Raw genomic sequence first — 21,238 nt, 5'->3', positions numbered from 1 at the left:
CAATATTGTATATAGTTTATTGACAGTATGTATGACGACCACAAAAACATAACCAGCTTGTTATAAAACTGTGTAAACTTTTCCAACAAAAATACATATATTATGCATAAACAAATACATGGATTGAGAATTTTTTATCTCAGTTTTTTTGTATACCGGTATATTTAACAATTATTCTTCTTTAACAAAATTATTTATTTTTCTTTCATTTTGCCCATTCATGTCATAAAAAATATATGATCTAGATCTTCAAAAAATCATTTTACAAAACAAAAATTATCAATGTTTCATTCAATACACTTATAATCACTATTGAAATATAATTTTTTATTCAAATCAAAATATCTAAAAAATGCAAGTGCATCCAAGCTTCAGCTCTGAGTACAAAATACAATTATATGATAGCAATCCTCTTTTTATAATTTTTTTGAAAAGCAGGTCGTCTATTATTTATAATATATATCATAATTTTATTTAATTTCTAGCCCAAGGGCTCTTTTCATAAAAAATGTAACAATCAAAATCAATCGCTAGTTTTACTGAAAAGTTCAAGTCTTGCGAGTATTTTTCTTGTAAAATTTTTGGTGAAAAGAGTCACATATACCTTACTATTAATAATAAAAATAAAAAAAGTCCATTATAATTAAACATTCATATATGATGTACATTTCCTTGATTTATCTTCATTAGGAATGCTTAGAGCCATGTGTAATAAAAAAAATGTTGTTCTTAGGAAAATAAATGATACACCCTTCACTGATTTGTGTACTGCTGCTAAACATTTACAAAAGCACTGCAAAGTTTAGGGAGTCACTTTTTCAAATTCCAACCAACTGAATGATTTACTGCCTTCATGTGACCTTTTTCATTTTTCAAAGAACCATTGTATCACATTTAAAGTAGACTGAGTACGAGAGCCAGCCTTACTTCCATTGAATTGTTTTTTTTATTTTGCAGTTTGGTGAGCTTGACCTCAAGATTTAATGAACCGCATCCCCTCCTTAGGAATTGGAATGTAAAATGCAAGCTCTTCAGTCCTAAAGCTATCAGTGCTTGACTTAACCACTCATTGGGAACTAAGAGTATCGTGTTTTGGTGAGAACAAATGTGTGTACTACTTCTACTGTGAACACAAAGATAATCATACAATTAAATGCATGATTAGAGGTAATGACTGTGTGACTGTGTTGCGTGTAAATAAAAAAATTATTTTTTACCAATAAAAACTTTACTGATATACATAAGAGATTTCTGATATTAAATATTGCCTTATGCTACTAGAGTAAAAAAAATATTTTAAAAATTTACTTAAAAAAAACCCCCATTACTTGTATTATTGGAAATTATAATTGTTACCATGGAATTACATCATAGAATAAATGAAACAAGTAATGAGACAATCTTTCCTTAACCTTAATTCACAATTAAGTTTTATATTTATATAGCTCACAAGATCTGTTTTCAGCTATCCTATAACTACCAGATGTGTTGCTTGATAAATCACAAAAAACATACAAGGTCTCAAACTACTCTAAAAGCTATGCTTCCGAAACCCTACATTAACTACATTCATACAAAATGGGACTAACAAATCTTGTTCAATTTTTTTGGCTACACAACAGCAGATATACAATTTCTGTTTATAATGACAGTGATCGTAATATTTCAACTTAAATAAGGTAAAATCCTATTTACCACAGAATTTTTGTATTATTTTTACCATTTAAATGCTCTAAACTAAATTCTAGAATTATCAATTTTCTGCATGGTATATGCATATAACAATTTATTAATTTTGTGCGTTTGAAGTGCTATTCTAGATTTGACCTTCAACTGGAACGCTCTAATCTAAATATTTGAAAGCCAGGGATGTATAAATAGCTAGAAACTTTATGAGCTGTATGACGAAAGGGACCTAAAATGAATAGCCATAAAGGCTCTTATTTAATACTTGTCTTTATTTGGAAACATGTGTAGACTGTCACTAAATGGGAAAATATGTTCTTAATGTATATGACTAAGGGGATATATATCTAATGCAATGAAATGTGTGAACCAAGCACATTAATACCTCATAAATTCTCTTTGGAGATTCAGAGGTGGTATAAAATTCTATTTTCTTGATGATTTGGGATAATGTCTAGCAAGGACATCTACAAAAATTAAGGTTAATGCAAAATTTCCACACAAAAATTACAGTCAAGTTCATTACAATGTTATCAATTTAGCATTTACCTTCAGTTAGTATTTTTCAGGCATTCATTAAAATTTTCCACTAAAGTGACTATCTTGAGATCTCTTTCAAATACAAATATCAAGTTATTGCACAGAAATGATATAAAGTGACTTGTTTTAATCAATCAAGGACCATAACTCCTGAACAGCAAAAATGACAATTTCAAACTTGACCTCAATAACAACATATTAATGTTTAAATGGTTAATAAGTTATTGCACAGAAACAAAATAAAAAGTGATTTCCCAATCAATCAAGGACCATAACTTCTCAACCTCAACAGTAAAAATTGTTAAGTTAGACCTCTATTTTGTCATCAGTAACAACATATTGAAATTTGAAAAGCATTGGTTGAACAGTTCAAAAGTTATTGCACGGAATCAACTGAAGCAGCAAGCCTATTCCCAAATCAATAATATGATTAATGTCAGACATCCCAAATCAATAATCTGATTAATGTCAGACATCCCAAATCAATAATCTGATTAATGTCAGACATCCCAAATCAATAATATGATTAATGTCAGACATCCCAAATCAATAATATGATTAATGTCAGACATCCCAAATCAATAATCTGATTAATGTCAGACATCCCAAATCAATAATCTGATTAATGTCAGATATCCCAAATCAATAATCTGATTAATGTCAGACATCCCAAATCAATAACCAGATTTGGAAAAACAGTTTAAAAATGTTTGAATTTTAACCTTGAAGAACAAATCTCACAAAAGTCAATGCTTTCAAAACCTTTCTAAATTCAGCCAAATATCTTTCATTATATTACACAAATAAATATATACTTCTATACAATAACAATATACATATAATATTTGCAACAGAACACTATATTTACCCAATGTTTTTCACACATACACAGCATATAGCAGCAAATAAGTTATAAAAATATCAATATTTACAAAGCATAGCAAACCATTTATAAATAGAACTGCTGCCTATATAAATTCATGATTAAATTGTTAACACTAGGAATTTTACCAGCTGTTCCCTGCCTTATAAAACATTTGATAAAGAAATATTTAGACTGAAACCTTTGTTTACTCTTCCCTATCATACCTAATTTTTGCATTTCGATACCTACCAAAAGTATTGTAATTTTTTAATAACTTTTAAATCCCATTTACTTTTTTTTATACAATTATATCTTGAAATAAGTTCAGCACAATTGCTATTCAATTAACTTAAACAGACTTTTTATAGTCTAAGGTTTCATCTCTCTTTATCCAAACATGAAATAGCACATCATTTAATTTATTAAGTGCTTACTTCTCATTGAAAAAGAGGATAATTTATCAATTGTGTCTTTAGTCTTGATTCAAAACAGGACACATCGAAATCTTTGAAAAGAAAATACCACTTATAAAACTATTTATTCTGTTATTAAAATAGGGACGGCAACCAGTAAGGAATCTTACAAAAATTTTATGATGAATGTTCTTAATAAAAAAAATTCAACCCTTGGAAAGTAAAGGCATATTAGGGTACCATATAAATAATATTGTAATAAAATTTCTTTTTCGAGGACCAAGACTTAAAATTTATGGTCATCAAGGAAGTACTTAACAAAAATATTGATAAAACTACCTTCATTTCACATGGATATTGTATGAATAGCTTCAAAAGAAGACTATAGCCAGACAGGAAGAGACAATAGCAATGTATTTACGCTGTGAGACATCTCCAATTTACTGAAACCATCTAATTATTCACTAAAACAGAATAAAATGCTCCGCTGGGGCGCAGCTTGATACGACTGCAGAGGTCGAACCCTGAACAGTTGGGGCAAGTATGGACACAACATTCAAGCTTGATACAGCACTGAATTTGGATTGTAATTAAATATTTGACACAGCATAGGTTTCTGACACAGAATGAAAGTGGTCTAAGAACTTAAACAATTTTAATTTACCTATTCAAACCATATCATTATTATTTGCTTTTATATATAAATCAGAAATAACCAATTTAAAGTAGAAAATTTTAAAGAAAAAAAAGGGAAATAAAGGAAAAAAAAATTCCCCCCCCCCCAAATGTTTTGAACCCCCTTATGATTCATCACCCCAAACTCAATCCCAGCCTTCCCTTTGTGGTATGGTACCTTGCAGTACAATTTCAGAGAGATCCATACACTTGAACACAAGTTATTGTCTGGAAACTAGAAAAATGCTTGTTTTTTGGCCCCTTTTTGGCCCCAAATTCCTAAACGTTTAGGGCAATTACCCCCAAACTCAAACCCAGCTTTCCCTTTGTGATATGGAACCTTGCAGTACAATTTCATAAAGATCCATACACTTACACACAAGTTATTGTCCTGGAACTAGAAAAATGCTTGTTTTTTTGCCCTTTTATGGCCCCTAATTACTAAAATTTTGAGGCAATTACCCCCAAAATCAATCCCAGCCTTCCCTTTGTGGTATGGTATCTTGCAGTACAATTTCAGAGAGATCCATACACTTGAACACAAGTTATTGTCTGGAAACTAGAAAAATGCTTATTTTTGGCCCCTTATTCCTAAACTTTTTGAGCAATTACCCCCAAACTCAATTCCAGCTTTCCCTTTGTGATATGAAACCTTGTAGTACAATTTCATAAAGATCCATACACTTACACACAAGTTATTTTCATGAAACTAGAAAAATGCTTGTTTTTTGCCCCTTTTTGGCCCCTAATTCCTAAAATTTGGAAGCAATTACCCCCAAAATCAATCCCAGCATTCCCTTTGTGATATGGAACCTTGTGATACAATGTCAGAGAGATCCATAGACTTACACACAAGTTATTGTCAGGAAACTAGAAAAATGCTTGTTTTTTGCCCCTTTTTGGCCCCTAATTCCTAAAATTTGGAGGCAATTACCCCCAAAATCAATCCCAGCATTCCCTTTGTGATATGAAACCTTGTGGTACAATGTCAGAGAGATCCATACACTTACAAACAAGTTATGTCTGGAAGTTACAAAATTGCTTATTTTTTGCCCCTTTTTTGGGCCCTAATTCCTTATCTGTTGGTACCATAACCCCCAAAATCAATCCCCACCTTCCTTTTGTGGTATTAAACCTTATGGTAAAATTTCATTGAGATCCATTCACTTAAACTAAAGTTAGAGTGCGAAAACTAATGTGTCTTTGGACAACGACGATGACGACATCGACGCCAACGTCATACCAATATACGACCACAAAAATTTATTTTCCGGTCGTATAAAAATTACATGATGCGGATACAGCAGTAAATAAAATACTTCTAAATTACTGCAACAATCTGATTATTCACTAAAACAGTAAAATTACATGAGAGGGATACAGCAGTAAATAAAATACTTCTAAATTACAGAAACCATCTAATTATTCACTAAAACAGTAAAATCAGTAATAAATAAACTCATCATAGATACCAGAATTAAAATTTTGTATGCCAGATGCAAATAATAAATTACTGTACATCAGAGCATGGAAGTATTATATTGACAGGAACTCCAACGAAAAATTAGCACATTCCCATCCCACTGATTTCTTTAAGAAAATAAAAGGTTCCGACTCAGTTTGTCAAGTACGTGATAACTCCTTTGTGGGGTATCTGTGATGCCGCCTTCGCCTGTTCTTTTAACTTTAGCTGGTCTTATCACGTGATTTGGTATCGATTGTCTTATCTACCTACCAATGTAAATAAACACGGAAACTCCCGTGGTTATTTGTGAATCGCCACATGAATAACAACACCTGTTTCCGTTCAATAAATGAAGAACAAAGCTGAAAAGATCGAAAAAATCGGTCCATAGTTAACAGAATGACATAAGAAAATTAACTGCATTCGGAAAGAGGGCAAGCTTATTTTTAGTTTTGTTGAGTATGTTTTAATCATTGGAACTTGGAAATCGGGAAATATCCGATTAGGAAAATTACATGATTCTGAAGTAGAGTGTTTGCAAAAAATAATGTGATGCGCGTGTAATGTGCCGGATGGTGCCGGATAACTCAAATTTTAAGTTAAAGATTGTAAACTTTTATCGAGTGTAACACAAATATTTATGGTTTTCTCTATCGTAAAATATCGTAAAATGTTATTTACTTATTTATCAAATATGTTTTAAAGACTAAAAGAGGTTAATAATTACACGCATGTGATGACCTCTCATACCAAATTAGAATTTATTTATGTGTTAAAAAGCTTAACAGTTCTGAAACATCTTACACCGTGTGCTAAGCAATTTATGATTTTGTTTCTTGTTTAATTGCATGAAATATTTGCCATTGGACTTTCAGTAAACAATAAATCAAAATATTTGATATTTTTTCGGATCAAAGCTCTTTAACCCCGTCCCCCCCCGGCCAACTTTTGGATTAAATTTTTGTTGGAAATTCTTTCATTAAACACTTCAGTAAAATATTTGTCAAAGTTAGCAGTAAAACGCGATAATAATTACTGATAAAAACTTTTCCGTTTACTTTACATGAGAATTTTATGATTTTCACGCCTAACTTGTATATAACAGTTACGCGTGTTTAGCCAACGGCACTCTCATGAATAAATCTTACTATTTTAAAATTGATTGTAACTTAAACTGAAATGTTTATGGCTTGTGAGTATTTTTACTCTTCAGTTTTTTTTTTTTTTTTTTGTCTTTTTAAACGGTGAAAACAGTCGCGGGGATTTCGTTTCGTTTCTTTTCTTTTTATTTGTTTTTAAGCAGCAAAACCCGTAAAAACTGACATTATATTTGTCATTCACATGGTCGGTAAATGTCATTTCCTTGACAATTAAGTACACATCCGGTTATTTCGGTATGTTCCGAAATTACGATCATTCACGAGGTTCCAAAAATTTTATCGGAACCCACGCATCCATAAGACAGTCGAGTTAATTAACAGATACTTAACGATTTTGCGGCATCGCACTATAAACGTTTGAAGTCCGCTTGTTGGAGTTCCTGTCAATATAATACTTCCATGATCAGAGCAATATGTGGTTAATTATACTGGATTCTTATCAATCATTACACTATTCCAGAAAAAAAGTGTTGTTAGCAGCAATAGATATAATCAAGTGTAGAGTAACACACCATGATATATAAAATACAATATTTATATGAAGGACATGTAAACATTTAAACAATTATTTTTTTAACAATAGAAGAATGGAATATGTTTATATTACTTTAAGTAGGTAATTTTACCACAAGGGCTGGTAACATTAAATTCAAATATACCTTTAACTTGCAATTTATCCTATTTTTAAAAACAATGTATTAATATGGTTGCCTTATATGTTTCCAAATAATTAATTGCAGTAACCAATTACCATACAGCTTTTTATGACAAAGAGGCACTTATTTAATATTTAATTAAAATTGGTTAAAGGGATTCTTCTAACTCATCTTATTTTACTTAATGTAAAACCTCTTAGCCTTAAGGCTAAAGAAGAAGGCTCAAGAAAAAAGATTATAAAATATCGATACAAACTATGTGTCCAAAAGACACTTGTGTAATAATTTATCTACACAGGAGTTAGCAAAACAGTAATGAGTGCTATGTATAATTACTTTTATAAAGACATTTAAAGTCAAGTAATTTTTCTATTTTTCCTTGTTGCAATTTTACCTCATGTTTGTCTTTATCATCTATACTACAAGGGGGTGTTTAACTACCTTGACTACCCATGGGGGGTCTCATTGGGGGGTTCTGATCCCGGATCCCGCTTACTGTTTTGTCAGATTCCTGTATCGGGCTTACACTATGTACATAAACAATTCTCATTTTTTTGTAATTTCCCGTGTCCCGCTAGACTTCATTTCCCGTTTTCACGGCACAATAATTTGACTTTCACGTGTCACGCTTACAAAAAAATCAGCAATCCTAGGTCACGCTTAGACCCCAATGAGACCCACCCCATGAGGGTCTCGCATGGTTGGAATCTATAATTACTTTTTAATTTAGAATTATTGTTTTGTAAATGCACCCAATTTTTTTATTTTATATAGTATACAACATGTATGTAATTTCTGTCGTACTATTTAATTGACTAAATTTACCTAATTTTCAAATCACAAAAAAAGATTTAACAATAAAAACTTCATAAAAAGAGTTTAACATATTGCACACTTTTTGAATGATACATTCTAGCATGAGAAACAGAAGAATTTTCCAATGACCTTTAAAGGTTGAACAACTATATTTTTAACAATACACTATTGCAGTTATTAATGATAATTTAAGCATGAATATTTATTTATGAAAAGCCTAACAATATGAAGAAACTTAACAGATAAAATAAAATTTGGTTTACAATATAAACAACAGCCATTTGATAGGTCAAAGGTTACAACAAATGTCAAAGGTCAACAATAAATACAAAACCTGAGTTATGTATACATCACAATTAATAACTACACAGCACTATGAATGTAGGCCATTTCAAACATTAGTCCATGTTTTGCAAAATTTTTTATTTCACAAAAAATGGGTAGGATTTATAGTGTTGTGTTTGACACACATAACACACAAAATTAATGTGTACAAGAAATGGATACCTCATGATATATCCTTGTATATTAATTTAGTTATTCTGTTCAATGGTGTAAGCATGATTTCTCAAATTTTTTTCCAATATAAATTATATTATAAATTTGATTTTGAATGAAATCAATGTCCTGATGTTTTGTCAAATGCAGGAATATGTAATTATCATTTTTGTAGAGGCAATCTTATTTACACTATTTATAGGAAGTTTATATGTGAAAAACAAAAAAATTCTGTCTAATATTTTCATGTGGATTTCTTCAATTGCAGTATAAAAAAAACAGAAAACAACTACTCTTAAGAACACATACAGATAATTAAAAAAAACATATACAAAAGCAAAACAAAACAAAAAGTATTTTACATTGCTCGACTAAAATTTAGAAGGCTATCAAAATTCTAAATACTTAAAATCTAATAATTTTTTGTCAAATAATTACTGTCTTACATATGTAAGAGCATATATATATATTTATATATCAACAGATTTGTAGATTTAATATTTTTCCCCTTATTTCTTATTTGGTCTATTTTTGCACTAAATGCTGTATTAGCTTTATTCAATAAAGTATTTGTAAAAATAGCATAGGCAAAAAATTAGGGGAAAAAGAAAATAATATTATAACTAGTAAATTAACTTGCCCTATTTAGAATTTTTCCACATTACAAATTAATTCTCAATTCTAAAATCTAGGAAATGTTTTTAACAAAGATGTAGAGCTGTCAACATTAAGCACAGAATTATGCCCAAACCTGTGCTACAAGCTATCTCCACCTTGCAGTGAGGTGTGAAGTCAAGCTCTATGTTGAAGGCCTCAATGTGTCTTAAGTTGAAGACGGCTATAAAAGCACTTTTTCTTTGCTTTGGGTTTTGAAGTGTCAAGTACAAGTGTCAAGTGTGTGTAACTATTTTGTGTCATGAATTACTATATGATATTCCTTCTTTGCAATTATATATAATCAAAATATCTTATTACTTATTATACATAAAATAAAATCAACAAAATATACATTATCATTTAAACACTAAAGGGAAATATATGAGGTCTTAGGGTGGAATAACATGATAATAGTTTTCAACAACACAACCAATTTATAAATAACATCACTATGGCAACAGAATATTTTTGACAACAAACTAACATTAGATAAATAAACAGTTCAGATTTGACTAACAAAAATATAAAAATACTATAAAATAAACACATTTAAAAAAGTTTCATGGGCTATAATCGTCCAATTTTCAGAAATTTGTTAACAGACAGATTTTTTTGTAACTGTATATTGGAAATTTTAGGTATTTATCTAATTTTTGCTATGTTCCCGGTATGAATTTTACATTTATCAATATACACATTGTTTTTACTGGTTCATTTAAAAAATAAAATGCTCCGCTGGGCGCAGCTTGATACGACCGCAGAGGTCGAACCCTGAACAGTTGGGGCAAGTATGGACACAACATTCAAGCTTGATACAGCACTGAATTTGGATTGTGATTAAATATTTGACACAGCATAGGTTTCTGACACAGAATGAATGTGGTCTAACAACTTAAAAATTTTTAATTTACCTTTTCAAACCATATCATTATTATTTGCTTTTATATATATAAATCAGAAATAACCAATTTAAAATGGAAAATTTTAAAGAAAAAATATGAAAAAAAATCCCCCCCCCCAATTTTTTGAACCCCCTTATGATTCATCACCCCCAAACTCAATCCCAGCCTTCCCTTTGTGGTATGGTACCTTGCAGTACAATTTCATAGAGATCCATACACTTGAACACAAGTTATTGTCTGGAAACTAGAAAAATGCTTGTTTTTTGGCCCCTTTTTTACCCCAAATTCCTAAACGTTTAAGGCAATTACCCCCAAACTCAGCTTTCCCTTTGTGATATGGAACCTTGTACTACAATTTCTTAAAGATTCATACACTTACACACAAGTTATTGTCATGAAACTACAAAAATGCTTGTTTTTTGCCCCTTTTTTGGCCCCTAATTCCTAAAATTTGGAGGCAATTACCCCCAAAATCAATCCCAGCATTCCCTTTGTGATATGGAACCTTGTACTACAATTTCATAAAGATCCATAAACTTACACACAAGTTATTGTCATGAAACTAGAAAAATGCTTGTTTTTTGCCCCTTTTTTTGGCCCTTAATTCCTAAAATTTGGAGGCAATTACCCCCAAAATCAATCCCAGCATTCCCTTTGTGATATGGAACCTTGTGGTACAATGTCAGAGAGATCCATACACTAACACACAAGTTATGTCTGGAAGTTACAAAAATGTTTATTTTTGGCCCCTAATTCCTTAGCTGTTGGTACCATAACCCCCAAAATCTATCCCAACCTTCCTTTTGTGGTATTGGACCTTATGGTAAAATTTCATAGAGATCCATTCACTTAAAACTAAAGTTAGAGTGCGAAAACCAATGTGTCTTCGGACAACGATAACGACGACGACGACACCAACGTCATACCAATATACGACCGCAAAATTAAAAACCTCATCAATGATACCAGGCTTATAATTTAGTACACCAGATGCTCGCATCGTCTATGAAAGACTCATCATGATCAGAGACACTCAGTGTATATATCTTGTACTAGGCCTAAAAGCAAATAAAACAATGAACACAGTGAACACAGTAAAGGTAATATAATGCAGAAACCTCGAACAAAGCCTGGTGTGAAAATAAATACCAACAACACATAGTATACCATATGATATGAGCTGCATCGGATAGAAATCGATCTTATGCAAATAAATATCAATACATCTGTTATTAACTTAATTCAGGTTGAAAAAATCTCTAAACAAAGTCTGAAACTGTTTGAAAATTGAGTTGATATAAGAACCCTACAAAACAGACCAAAATTAATCTTTCATTTCACATCTGAATGTTCGAAAATCAATCAAAGTTTTATACATGTACATGTATAAGTGCACTTGCATAAGGTCCATTTCTATCCGCAGCTCATATCTTAAATAATGAACAACTTTAATCTTATCAAAATATTTGTTAAAAGTAGTTGTGGCACTCTGCTGTATTTAGTAGCACTATGTTCAGTTTTCAGGTATAGATATCGATATAAAAAAATAATTCTGAGATTCCAATAGTTTTAGCTGATAAATTCAATGTAGTTAAATTATAGACCCATGAAAATAGAACTACTAATTTCAAAAAGAATATTATATTATATAAAATAATTGAAATATCTAAAGCACTCTACCAAAATTTTATTCTAAAATATACCAAAACAAGAATGTGTCCATAGTACATGGATGCCCCACTCGCACTATCATTTTCTTTGTTCAGTGGACTGTGAAATTGGGGTCAAAACTCTAATTTGGCATTAAAACTAGAAAGATCATATCATAGGGAACATGTGTACTAAGTTTCAAGTTGATTGGACTTCAACTTCATCAAAAACTACCTTGACCAAAAACTTTAACCTAAAGAGGGACAGACGGACAGACAGACGAATGAACGGACGCACAGACCGAAAAACATATTGCCCCTAGGTGGGGCATAAAAAAGACTTATTAAAAAAGTTAGAGGGTAATCAATAACTTAGGAAGAATAAACATTTAAAGGGGCATTAGCTGTCAAATTTCTCTTCACCGATTTGACTCAAATTCTCATATTTGATTTATAACATACTAAAATGTATATCCAAATTACACACAAAAAGTCTAAAATAAACAATTAACAATGCATGAACTCAATAATATGTATCAACATTTCGTGTGTATTTTTGTCTAGACATCATCTAATCAACCATTGAGATGAACTCTGAAGTTTGCTGATGGTCATATAACCGGATATAAACATAAATAGAAATATAAACTGAATATGACCACCTGCAATTGGATTTTTCTAGGTCTGTTTGATTTCATATTGTAGGTTAAAAAGTATATTTATCATCCTTTTTACCTGTGTTAGAAAGATTTTTTGTGGATCCAATCAGTCAACCATATGATTCGTCCTTGTTTCACTTTCAATGTTGACATTCTTTTCTTTTTAATAGCTGAATACATGCGTAACCCATCTCCAGCTAAGGGGTTAAATTAAAGGTCACATGAAAACAGATTCAGTGAGGTCCAATTATTCACTTGCAAGTGATTAATTCATCAGCGATGTTATTTATCTTATTTTAACAAAATTAAACAAAATTGGCTGCTAAAAGCGAATTAGTATTTCACTATATCACTTTCATTAATGATTGAACAAAAAAATCATATTTTATTTTTTTGTATATCTAGTAGCTAATGCCCCTTTAAAGTAATTTTCATTTGTTCAATTTTTTATTTTTTTTATAAATGTTCATAAACCTGTTCTATTCAACCAATGAATTCATGAATATGAAAATTAACTATGATTTTTTTGTTATCCATAACTCTTTCTTTCAATGAGACACATAAGGAGAAATTCAAATCAAAATTTCCAATTGCCTTTTTTCTTTTCCAACAGAAAAATTGCCAAAATTTATTCTGAGATAGCATTGATGCACCCCTAAATTTGTAATTTATAAAATTTGAAATCTTGAAAACCATTTAAAAATTGAATTAAATTTTCCGCATGATTGAACAAAAACGATTAAAAAATGAATACAAAACAAAAACTTTGGCTTCATAAAATTATATGCAAATGACACAAGTATAAAAATCATAAGCAGACAGATTATATAATATTTTTGTACAAGGGGATGGAAGAAAGATAATGTATGGTAAACAACAAAACTATCCTCGTCAATATTTCATAAGAGACAAGGAATCTATCTTATGTTAAAAAGGATCGATCTCTGTTTCATACATAAATGTCCGACTAGAATTTATTGTAAGTGTAGTAAACTTCAAGGCCATCATTTGAATGTCGTTTAAACATATCTTATTGTTCAAAAGTACAAATTGATCAGACTCAAGTTTTTCAACTAAGTAATGTCTTCTCCAAAAATTTGAATGTATAAATTGAGGGCCAGATATTGGACAATAAATTGTAGTCGTACGTTTTTTGTTGTAAACAGGAGCTGGATTCCTAGCGGTAGAACACAGTTGACAACATTAGAATCTGCTGTCACAGTTGTAGAAGGAAGAAAAGATCCACTATCTAGAGGTGATGCTCTATACAGGAAAAATATCTTAACTCAGCAGAGCGTGTCTTTACACAGGTAGAAAATTGGCCATTCAGCAGATGTGTTGTTTTTCTACAGGTAGAAAATGGCCATTCAGTAGCAGATCTGTTGGAAATCCTAGTTATGTTAGTGTAAGATTGAACCATACACATTCCAGCAAATTAAAGTCTGTAAGGCCACAAGTTTACCCCTCAATCAGGGTATGGAATGGATAATCCCACATCTTGGAGGAAATTCCAAAACCTACAATTTGAAAAGTTAATGTAAAAAACATTTTTTAATACGAATACCAATATGAATATGAATACTTTATTAAACCAATCAGTGGCCCATAAAGGGCATGTTACATATAATAATTTCACATAAACATAAATAAAGAAACAATAATGATAATGCTAATGATAATATGAAGTTAACTACAGCAGGTGTTTTCTTTTTGTAAAACATTCATAACACGTCAATGCTCACATCAAAGAAGACAAATAAATCTGCAAATATGATATTCTATTTCTAGCTTATTTATATATCCATACTTTCAAAATCTTAATAATAACCTGCACTTTCAAGTATACTGAATAAGCATTACTGTCATGGGGAGTTCATTTATCTACAATACAGTAAGGGCCTAAAATGCATGGCCTAAAATGCATGACATAAAAAGTCATTGTCTCACTGACCTAGCTCTAAAAACCCCTTTTATTAATATGAGCTAGTTTTTGTACATTACAGATACAACAGTGTATAAAATATTGAGTATTTAATATCATTGATAAATACCCCCATATCCTTTCTTTTCTATTATATCTACAATTTTGAAATTGAAATATTAAAACATGTGCAATAAAAGTAATGATTATCATTTTCCATAATATGATCCGTCCTTCCTCATCTGTCACTTAATTTCATGTTTACTAGGAATTGATTTTGTGCTCTCGTGAATGCATCACTGTGACTTAGAGAACAGCATTAAAAGTACTGTTGCTTTGCTTTTGGTTTTATAAAGTTCATGTAGGAATTTTGTGTCATGAATATTAATATATATTCACTATTTTTTCATTATGCCAACCCTTCAAGAATCTGACAGTTAGTTGTAAGTTCTTCCAAATATAACTAATAAATCTGGATCAAACAATTAAAATGAAACCACACTAAAAACAAACATGTAAATGTTCATTAAAGGATGCCTCAGAAAATATAATTTCAAAACTTGAACATATGAATAATTTCAGCGATTCATCAATGACTATTATATGCAGATGATATCTTTTAAAAATTGTTACAGTTGATGTAATTAAACTTTGAGACCAGCAGCCAAGAGACAGTTTTATACAGCAACTATGTCATGTGTTGGTGAAGAGTATTATCTCTGACTTTATGACTTTTATATTATATGCTACAAATTCAAACCTGTTCTACCCAATATATTATATTTGCAGCAGTTTTGACAGTTGCAGTATAAAGAGAACAACCACAAACTGTCTCAAAACACAGAAGACGAAAGAAATAATAGGTAAAGCCTAGTGTTCTACCCGTTTCTTAAACATGTTCAGCTGAGGACCATCTCCGGGTGCGGGATTTTCTCGCTGCATTGAAGACCATTTGGGGGCCTTTGGCTGTTGTCTGCTCTTTGGTTTCGGGTTGTTGTCTCTTTGACATATTCCCCATTTCCATTCTCAATTTTATTCAAACTAATTTGATATTTTGAGACAATGTGTAGGTATTCAATACGTTTATACCAATGACATTAACCTAATCTTACCTTTTTGCTGGTTTTCAAAATGATGTCTGACATGGTATCTTTTCAGTGATTTAAAATATTTTGTTGATGGCACACCATGATGAAGGTAGTAATGGATCATATCATATGCCAGGTAGCCACCAATCGACCCAGCAAACATCATAAGTGCTGCTGAGGATGGCATAAACAAACAATATAAAGAGTACATAACCATCCCCAGGCCAATGGCTGGAATAGGAGGGAAAACTAGTCTTTTACTATCCATAGGTGTCTGAAAAAAAAATGTTGAAAGATTCTGTTTTATGTTTTTTATAATCACTTCTAAACTCTGATTCAAGTTTTCGGACAAATTTGCTAAGGTAATAGACCACTTTCGAGTTTGTTACATTTCTGCCATAAACTTTGGTTTTAATGAACATCATTTGTGCGTTTAGCCCGGGCATCCTCACTTCCTTCCAATGTTGAGCAAGTGGTTGAAAAAAATATGATGCTATATTGTACAAACTATTCGGCAAATTAAATTCTTGTAATAGATAATAATGACTGCTGTCATTAGGGATTGTGATTAAGTACCTAGGGAACAAACATCATTTCTTGTTTATCCTGCATAATCACCATCACGAAGATGCTTGATGAACTTTAGAGGGACATTAGCTACGAGATATCAAAACTAGAGGCTCTCAAGAGCCTGTGTCGCTCACCTGTATTTACTGATGCTTTGGAAATCATGTAAAATAAGGTTAAAATCATAATTAATAGTATTAGATATTAGATATTATAATGATATCTAAGATAATAACAAAAAACTGCAAAATTTTTGTAAAATTACTAACTCAGGGGCAGCAACCCAACAACGGGTTGTCGGATTTGTCTGAAAATTTCAGGGCAGATAAATCTAAATCTGAATAACATTTTTGCCACCTCTCAGATTTGCTCTAAATGCTTTAGTTTCAGAGATATAAACCAAAAACTGCATTTTACCCCTATGTTCTATTTTTAACCAAGTTGGCCATGATGGTTGGAAGGCGGGGTCATCGGACAAATTTTATAAACTAGATAGCCTGATAATGATTATGGCCAAGTATGGTTAAATTTGTCTCAGTAGTTTCAGAGAAGAAGATTTTTGTAAAAGATGACAAAAATTTACGAAAAATTGTTAAAAATTGACTATTAAAGGCAATAACTCCTAAAGGGGTCGACTGATTATTTTGGTCATGACAACTAATTTGTAGATCTTACTTTGCTGAACATAATTGCTGTTTACAGTTTATCTCTATCTATAATAATATTCAAGATAATAACCAAAAACTGCAAAATTTCCTTAAAATTACTAATTCAGGGGCAGCAACCCAACAGGTTGTTAGATTTGTCTGAAAATTTCAGGGCAGATAGATCTTAAACTGATAATCAGTTTTACCCTATGTCAGATTTACTCTAAATGCTTTGGTTTCAGAGATATAAGCCAAAATCTACATTTTACCCCTATGTTCTATTTTTAGCCATGGCGGCCATCTTGGTTGGTTGGCCGGGTCATCAGACACATTTTTTAAACTAGATACCCTAATGATGATTGTGGCCAAGATTGGTTAAATTTGGCCCAGTGGTTTAAGAGGAGAAGATTTTTGTAAAAAGCTAACGACGACGCGGAAGGACGACGGACGCCATGCGGCCAAGTGATGAGAAAAGCTCACTTGGCCCTTCGGGCCAGGTGAGCTAAAAATAAAATAAGATTTTTTTTTTGTTCAATCATTAATGAAAGTGACATAGTGAAATAATAATTTGCTTTTAACAGCCAGTTTGGTTCAGTTTTGTCAAAATAAGCAAAGAGACATCGCTAATGAATTATTCACTTGCAAGTGAATAATTCGACTTCATTCAATCCGTATTCATGTGAACTGTAATTGATCCCTATAGCATGTATAGCGAGAGATGGATTACGAATGAAATAGGCATGTTCTGTTATTAAATGGGAAAGAATGTAAACATTGGAAGTGAAACAAGGGTAAACCATTTGATTTACTGATTCAATCTAGAAAAACTCATTCTTATACAGGTAAAAACGATTATTAACATGTTTTTTCAACCTATAATATGAAATCAAACAGACCTAGAAAAATTCAATTGCACAATTTCGCAATCTATTTATATCTATGTTTATTTTATATCTGGTTATATGATTATAGTTATCAAAGGTACCAGGCTTATAATTGAACGTCGTAGTCCTCAGATGTCAACTCCATAGTTAATTAGATGGCATCTGGACTAAAATACACACGAAATGCTGATACATAAAATCGAGTCTATGCATCTTAAAATGTTTATTTTAGACTTTTTATAATTGGATATGCAGTTTAGTATTGGTGAACATGAATTTGACAGCTAATGCACCTTTTATAGTGTAGGGATACAGGCGGCCCCCTCTATATGGTAAATGACGTCATAAAGGCACGCATAATTGACGAACTTTTCCGGTGAAGGACATAGCTCGAAAGTGGTCTATAAGTTTATGTGTTAAATATGAATTGTTCTCTCCAACATTAAAATGCTTGTGAACGACCTTTAAAAGCTAAGGTAAACCAAAGGCTCCAAGGAACCTGTATCACTCACCTGACATTTTTGAATAAAAATGATACAATGCAATAAGATTATTTGTGTTGAATAGAAACTGTGTGGACCAAAATCTTGTTTCAGTCTATCTTAGTATCCATACAGTTTTCATGATTTAGAAGAAAAACACTAAATTGGTAAAAAAAATCATTAATTAACACTATAAGAATTCCACTATCAACTTCAGACATTTTTACTTATTTACAGATCTTAAATTGCTAATGGATTACCCTTCTAAAGTTTCTCTCTCTATCTCCAATAGTTTTTAGCAAAAATACAAAAAAGTGTAAAAATAACCATTCAAGGGCTATATATACAATTTCTCTCCATCTTCTTCAGTTTTCGAAAAAACACAATAAAAATAGGTAAAATTGACATTCAAGGGCAGTAACTCCCATAAGGATTAAACTGATGATTAAGGACATTTGACATTTATTTAAAAAAAAACAGTTCTCTATTTATCATCTGGAAACCAAAAGTGTGACAGACATGACAGATGGACATGAGGATTCCTATATACCAACTAATGCAGTCGAGCGGGTAGATAAAAATTAATACAAAAGTAAAAACAATCAAAACTGAACTTGTCCTAGGTTTGGTTAAAAATCAAACAAGGTCAGAAAGTTATTGCATAAACTGTTGTGAGCAACCCACTTGACAGTTATGCATGATAATAAATAGATAACTTTTAAAAATAGAAAATATCAACCCAAAATAAAACAAAGCAACACCTTATAAAGAATTTGATCAGACCAAAATTAAAATAAGTTTAACAGTTTGGCATCCGAAGATGAGAAGATAACCTTAAATAGAAAATATGAACCCAAAATAAAAACAAAGCAACACTATAAATAGAAATTATCAACCCAAAATAAAAACAAAGCAACACAATGTAAAGAAAAGTATCAAAATATCATATTGGTATTCACATCAGCTGCTCAATTTTTCACTTGTTTATTTTGGTTCAGATCTCATTATCACATTTTTCTGGGATTATATAAAATATAGCCATGTCATTAACCTTATAATAAAATACACTTTATCAAAATAACAACTTGAGTACTAATTAATAATATCTTAAAATAAATTTTACTTTAGAACACAAAACACTATTGCATAATTGTCACTATGTTATGAATTTTATGCATTTATATTCATATACAGACACTTTAAAAAAAAAAAAACTTTAGTACTACTTAATAATACCTTAAAACAAATTTTACTTTAAAATGCAAATCACTATGACATAATTGTCACTATGTTATGAATTCTATGCATTTATATTAGTATACAGGTGTGTAAAATATGACCCTGACACAACAAACAGAAGAATAAGTAATGTCATTTCACAATTTGTGTTATGCATTATACAATAAAAAATATGTGTCAACCTCTTCCCAAATATGATAAGATCAAAAGGCAAATTTTTAATAAAAACATACCAGAAATGACTGATCTTCATATAATAAAATTCAATATGGTAGGGTAAAATTTGTTGTAGGGTGGTACATGTGGTAGTAAACTTCAAAGCCATCATTTGAATGTAGAAACTGATGGCAAGATATTGGATAATAAATCATAGTCGTACATTTTTCTTTTTTTTTACTACAGGGGCCCAAATCATAGTGGTAGAACACAGTTATCAACACACTTGAATCTGCTGTGGAAGGAAGAAAAGTTGTAATACCTAGAGGTGATTTCTCAGGTAGAAACCAAAGAAGTTTGAATCAGCTACAAAATCATTTACCAAAGAAATAATTTTGTCTCAAGTTTTCATGAGAAGTTTTTTCCCAGCAAATTTCCATACAATCATTTTATGTGTCAAAACTTTGCATCTTACTTTACAGCATTTTACTGACCATGGTACCGTGATGCTATATTTTCACCATGGTGCTTTCTGAATACATTTTATAATTAAAAGTATTTTAAAGCATATAATAAATGTGGTGCTATAATTTTAGGGTATGAATGCTAATTCAAAACCCTTGGTGCTATTTGAAAATACTGAAAGAGAACACTACTTAATGTATGTATCTCCTTATTCTATATAGAGTGGGTGGTGCATATTCGCCTTGGGACACATTTTCGCCATTTTGCTATTTTTTCTGTAAAATTTGTGTGCCTTTACCCAATACTTGCCTAAATAGATGGTAAAGGCTGTTTGTAATGTTACAACTGTTGATATTCCTCTTTACCCCATTTCCAAGGTTATTCACACATATTGAGAAATACGCAGGTGTTTTTAAATGATTGTTGCAATTATGTAAGATTTATATGGCAATCATGCGCAGTCTTAAAGTAAATATTTGTGAGAAAAATTGTATAGGAATGATCTCTCAAGCTAATTCATGTAATTGCAAACATTCATTTTTATAATATTCCAAGATAATGAGGATGGTCATATCATACATTGCGGCGAAAATGTGTCCACCATGGTACACGAACAACTTCAGATTTCCTCTCGAGTTTGCGTTCGTTTTAAGAACAATTAACCAATGTTTTGAAGATAATTTCTTTATCAAACATTTTTTTCATATAGTTAAATTTCTGAAACCTTCATAAAAAGTTCCAAATATTCGAATGTAGGTCGGATGTAAGTGGAAATGAACGAATTATGTGGCAAATATGGGTCTCTCACTCTATCTGCATTATATGTTATACCTTATGATGTTGACCATGTAACAGAAAATGTACAAATATGAGAGACGGATATCCTGCTGGGGGCTTCATGTGAAATAACCAGCGGTGAATGATATACTCCTCCAGAGTCCAGAACAACAAGCCAAGTAAATATAATAAGGAAGCATTCCATCCATTTATTGTTATACCTACAATACAAATAAAAACTGTTAATTAAAGAATTTGTTTTTAAAAAATAAAAGAATAGTACAAATGTTTCCTCTTTTTTTCTATTACTATAGACAAATTTACGGAAAAAGATTGGATCATGGGACTCACAGTAAGAAGACAGTATCAAC

The 21,238-nt window shown here is 31.1% G+C and overlaps 1 protein-coding gene across 1 annotated transcript in view; it reads right to left on the bottom strand.

Moving 5' to 3' along the window:
• LOC127702586 (fatty acid 2-hydroxylase-like) overlaps positions 1-21,238 on the bottom strand; it is a 49,773-nt gene continuing 28,535 nt past the window's right edge. The window contains exons 4-7 of the mRNA XM_052206857.1: positions 20,922-21,088; positions 15,675-15,924; positions 10,839-14,158; positions 1-4,519 (exon numbers count right to left, since the gene is read on the bottom strand). Coding sequence (XP_052062817.1) covers positions 14,100-14,158; positions 15,675-15,924; positions 20,922-21,088 — 476 coding nt within the window. The 3' untranslated portion in view covers positions 1-4,519; positions 10,839-14,099. The remainder of the gene's footprint in view (positions 4,520-10,838; positions 14,159-15,674; positions 15,925-20,921; positions 21,089-21,238) is intronic.

The sequence above is a fragment of the Mytilus californianus genome, unplaced genomic scaffold (genome assembly GCF_021869535.1).
Source record: "Mytilus californianus isolate M0D057914Y unplaced genomic scaffold, xbMytCali1.0.p SCAF_5, whole genome shotgun sequence".
Lineage (NCBI taxonomy): Eukaryota > Metazoa > Mollusca > Bivalvia > Mytilida > Mytilidae > Mytilus > Mytilus californianus.
The sequence above is the reverse complement of the archived record's forward strand: the minus strand, read 5'-3'. Positions and strand labels throughout refer to the sequence as shown.